This window comes from Borostomias antarcticus (genome assembly GCF_949987555.1).
Source record: "Borostomias antarcticus genome assembly, chromosome: 8".
NCBI classification, from domain to species: Eukaryota; Metazoa; Chordata; class Actinopteri; order Stomiiformes; family Stomiidae; genus Borostomias; species Borostomias antarcticus.
The window spans coordinates 23,579,375-23,584,374 of NC_140241.1; the positions used below are offsets into that span (position 1 = coordinate 23,579,375).

Below are 5,000 nucleotides of genomic sequence, written 5' to 3' on the forward strand. Positions count from 1 at the left end.
GTATGTGTATGTGTATGTGTATGTGTGTGTGTGTGTGTGTGTGTGTGTGTGTGTGTGTGTGTGTGTGCAGAGCTCTCACATCCCCCTGATAGACGCTCTGATGATGGCGTACACGGTGGAGATGATCAGCATAGAGAGGGTGGTGACCAGCGTCAAGCGCTTCTCCACCTTCAGCGCCTCCAAAGAGCTGCCCTTTGACCTGGAGGACGCCATGGTCTTCTGGATCAACAAGGTCTGTGTGTGTGTAGGAGTGTTTGTATTTGTGTGTGTGTGTGCGTGCGTGAGGGCATGTGTGTGTGTGTGTGTGTGTGTGAGTGTGTGCGTGAGTGAGTGAGTGAGTGAGTGAGTGTTGACACCTGTGTTTGTACGTCCAGGTGAACATGAAGTTGAGGGAGATCACAGACAAGGAGATGAAGATGAAGCAGCACATGATGGAGTCTCCCAGCCACCAGAAGGTACCGACCTACTGTATTAACCTGTCTCTCTCTATCTATCTATCTCTCTCTCTCTCTGTCTCTCTCTCATTCTCTCTCTCTTTCTCTGTCTCTCTCTCTCTCATTCTCTCTCTCTCTAGCCACCAAGATAATACCCAAATCTATTTGCTTTTTCACCTCATTGTTCTGCTACTCTCTCTCTGCCTCTCGGCCTCTCTCTCCTAAACTAGAGGAAAAACTGTTCTCTGATTTCGTCTCTCTCTCTCTCTCTCTCTCTCTCTCTCTCTCAATTCAATTCAATTCAATTCATTTGGTTTTATTGGCATGACGCAATGTTGTACATATTGCCAAAGCAGTTGACATTAAAAAAAAACATTAATTAGGAGCAAGGAAAGTTAGGCTACTACAAGACAAAACAAACAAACAGTTGTCAATATAGCAGCAACAGCAAGAAACAGTACATAAATCAGTAATAAATTAAAGATAAAAAATAAAAATAAAAAAACAGGAGAAAAATTATGTCAGATGTAACAACAATAATGTGTGTCAGGTGACTGTCACTCACTGTCCTGTCCCTCAGTCTATGGCAGGCAGCAACATAGACTGCTGCTAATCTACTTTTTTTTTTTTTTTTCTCCTAGTAGGATAGGCATTTTTTTCTCATCTAATAGGTTAAGAAAGCCTTTGCTTACGGATTCAAATTTTTTGAAATGTGTTTCTTTAATTTGCTTATACTTTGCACATTTGGTGAGGAAGTGCAGCTCTGTTTCAGGTTCACTGAGGGTGCAATGAGGGTCTCTCTCTCTTTCTCTCTCTCTCTCTTTCTCTGCGCTGGTTTACATAATGCCCATCTTAGACAGACATGTTATACCACATTAGCATATGCATGACAGCCTCCTGCCTGTGATTGTCCAGTTCTAGACTGTCTTCCCGGTCACAGACTAACCCCAGTCCAGAGCTTCACTTCTCCAAAACCCCTCCTTCCTGCCCTTCCTGAGGTCACCTGATCTAACACGATGGGATGAAGAGATGAAAGCATCTGCTTCACTAAACGACCAACATCCATCTTGTGGCGCTACTGCCAGATCAGTGATTTCACGAATAAGGAAGGATGCATATTGGAGTCTAGTCTAGCGCTATCAAGCTCCATGGACATGTCCACTAGTCCTCGGCTGTCCACAGCTAGGTCTGTGTCCGGGAAAAGCCCGCCCTCAATCCTTGGTTTGTCTAACCGTCTCTTGACTGCTCTGAGATCAGATCTCTCGCCATGGTCCTACCGCTGAGGAGGGGCGGGATCTGATCTGACCAATGACCTCTGACCTGTGTGCTCCTCTTCCTGTTTGTGTCTCCTCCTCCTCCTCCCTAAACCCCTTTCCCTCCTCCTGCCTCTTGGATAGTCTCCCTCCAAATGGTATTGGAAGCTTGTACCTGTAAGTCCAACAGATAGCTCCTCCTATGTGTGTGTGTGTGTGTGTGATATGTATGGTATGTGTGTGTTTGTGTGTGTGTGTAAAGGCCAAGTCCAAACATAGCATACAGGGACCGGACCCCACTGGGGTCCGCACAGACTGCAACGATGCAGTAGTGGATGTCCGTCCAAGCTCAATTTTTGTGACCGCGTGTCCCTAGCATTCACACACCGGTGTCACACAAAGCATGGCCCCGGAAACGCGCTGCTTAAGTGAATGAATGACGTACTTCAAAACAGCGGCCCAGATTTCATCCTGGGAATGACAATGCTGTGGTGGGCCAGAGATTGTATAATTCATTGCTTTCTGATGGAAATATGTCCTCTTTGATCTGCAACTTCCGTCAGAAAAGCAAAATGGCGGACAAAGAATTTGGGAAATGTACAGTAGGTCTTGGGTGTGTGCTGGTATGACTGGACTATGAAAAGGCAAACGAATGCAGACTGTCCGTCCGCACAGTGTGTGCACTCTGTACTTCTGGGCTATGAATTGGTCTTACGGAGTACACAACTCCTGAGACCGCAGCCATGATGACAGAAGTTGTGCATCCCTGGTTTTAGAGGAGGAGTTTAGAGGGGGGTTACCCAAATCACAGTGCCCCCCGGTGGGGAAAGATTAGAACGGCATGTACACACACACACACACTCCCTCTTGCTCTCCCTCTTGCATGGAATCTTACTGCAGCTCTGCTCTGACTGCAGTGGCATCATATAAATTAAAATGATGATAAGAGTTTTATGTCTGTTTGTGTGCCACTTCGTGTCTCTGTGGAGCTCTTGTCTGCCGGTCAATCTGTCTGTCTTGTGAGGGGACTTCCTCAGGACCGGCTGACCGACTGACTCTCCTCAACAGTGGCAGCGTTTGTGTCCACTGTCTCACTGTCTCCATGAAGCCGCCTGTGTTCGGCCCGCGCCCGCATGGCTCGAGTCCATAACCCGCTCCACTCATCCGTCTCATTCACTCATCCCACCTCCTCCCATCTCTCTCTCTCTCCCACCCTCCACCCAGCCTGACCTCATGCATGCGCTGGCCCACTGCTTGTTGGAGCCTGTGGAGTTCTCTCGCGTGGTAACGTACCCCTCAGTAACATCTCCACAACTCCCTCCCACCCTGTTTCACCAGACCGTGGTCGAATGCACACCAAATGCTTTGGGTATTTGAGTCGGCGCGTCACGTTCACCTCAGAGCGCGCGCACTTGTGTGACGGACCCTGGATTCGTTGTATTCCGTAAACCAAATCGACTGAAGTATTTGCTGATTGTGTTCGACCCAGGTCTGGTAACCCCCCGATTTCATCCAACCCTCCCCCCATACCGCCTCCTGGCCCACCATTCACCACCATCACCAGTCCCACAGTAACTCTACTAGATCTTACAGCTTCGGTAGTGAGTGTTAGTGTAGTAGTATTAGTATCTGAGATCTCAGATTGTGTTCCTGACACCTGATCGAAGATGTTGATGATAAACGATGTTTGTTTGTTGCTGTTACCTCCGACCCAGCGACGGCGCAGGGCGAGAGGTAATGTTTTCGGTAGGCGTGTGTTTATCCGTTAGCAGGATAACACAAAAACTACCAGACCAATTTTCATGAAACTCTGTGGAGGGGTGTAGCATGGGGCAACTTACTGTACTGTACAATAGATCCCATTAAATTTTGGAGCGGATCCGAATCATGGGGCGGGTCCACGAGCCACCAAAACATGGCCGGCCATTCACCACCATTAATTTTTTGGACTGGGAAAAATTCCCCCTATTCATTGTCAATGGGGGGGGGATTGAAACAGCCATATCTCAACATGAGAAGGTCACAGACACACGGGGTTTAAACTGGCATGAAGCTCTCAGCCTAACGAATGCAGCGATACCAAACATGTCCTGCTCACACGCACAGAGACAAAAATGCATTCATGGGCGGAGGTCTGTGCTCTCTGAGCACCATTTCTAGTTGTTGTTGTTGTTGTTGTTGTTGTTGTTGTGAACCTCTATCCATGCTTCTCCTGTCAGTGACTAAGCACCAGTGCTGTTAGATCCATATACAGTAATAGCTGACTGGGCTGAGTGGACTTGACTCCTCAGTGCTGCTGAGACCGTCCTGCTCTGAACCCTGCTGAATAGACCCATTCACATCTGCTGGGTCACTAACAGGAGCTGGATGCAGTCGCCCACGACTTGGGATTGTGTGTGTGTGTGTGTGTGTGTGTCTGATGGAGTGTGTGTGTCTAATGGAGTGTGTGTGTGTGTTTGATGGAGTGTGTGTGTGGGTGGGTTTGTGTGTGTGTGTGATGGAGTGTGTGTGTGTCTGATGGAGTGTGTGTGTGTGTGTGTGTGTGTGTGTGTGTGTGTGTGTGTGTGTGTGTGTGTGTGTGTTAGAGAGAGAGAGAGAGAAGATGGTGCTTCACTAGCTGAGCGTATACCTGCTTGCACCATGGCCTTGGTTGACCTCTGACCTCTGTATGTTCAGGTGCGTTACCGCAGAGACCACCTCTCAGGCCGAACGCTGCAGCACTTCCCCCTGCTGGACGACCTCATGAAGGACGTGTGTGACGGCGCCGCCCTGCTGGCCGTGGTGCACTTCTACTGCCCTGAGCTCGTGAGGCTGGAGGGTAGGCTCAACATTCTCCTGCCCCAAACCCAGGAGGCCGGAGGGCTACAGGCCTGAGTCTCCCCGAAGCGGCCTTCACCTGGCAAACGGAGAAAAAATGCTCTAAGCTGGGCTGGGCTTCATTTGAAGCATGACACCTAAATAAAATAATCAATCAATCAACCAATCAACCAATCAATCCAATCAATCCAATCAAGCAATCAAGTAACCAATCAATCATCTAAGCTATTTGAATGAACTCCTGCTAACAGTGTCATCTCTCCTGTAGATATCTGTCTGAAGGAAGTCCCCTCCATCGCCGACGGGCTGTACAACATCCAGCTACTGATGGAGTTCGCCACAGAGTACCTGAACAGGGCCTTCTACCTGCGCCCCGAAGACCTGCTCTACGCCCCCCCAGTACTGAAGGTGAGTTCACCCCATTCTCTCTAACACACACACATACACACACACTGGCCACTCAACTGCAATGTCCTTCTGACATTTCCTCACATTG

At 48.7% G+C, this 5,000-nt stretch overlaps 1 protein-coding gene across 1 annotated transcript in view; it reads left to right on the forward strand.

The window, feature by feature from the left end:
- The window catches only part of camsap1a (calmodulin regulated spectrin-associated protein 1a), a gene marked incomplete at both ends in the record, with an annotated part of 27,922 nt that overhangs the window by 13,842 nt on the left and 9,080 nt on the right, over window positions 1–5,000 (forward strand). The window contains 4 exons of the mRNA XM_084442543.1: window positions 71–232; window positions 375–455; window positions 4,364–4,505; window positions 4,773–4,912. Of these exons, the coding sequence (XP_084298669.1) occupies window positions 71–232; window positions 375–455; window positions 4,364–4,505; window positions 4,773–4,912 (525 nt within the window). The remainder of the gene's footprint in view (window positions 1–70; window positions 233–374; window positions 456–4,363; window positions 4,506–4,772; window positions 4,913–5,000) is intronic.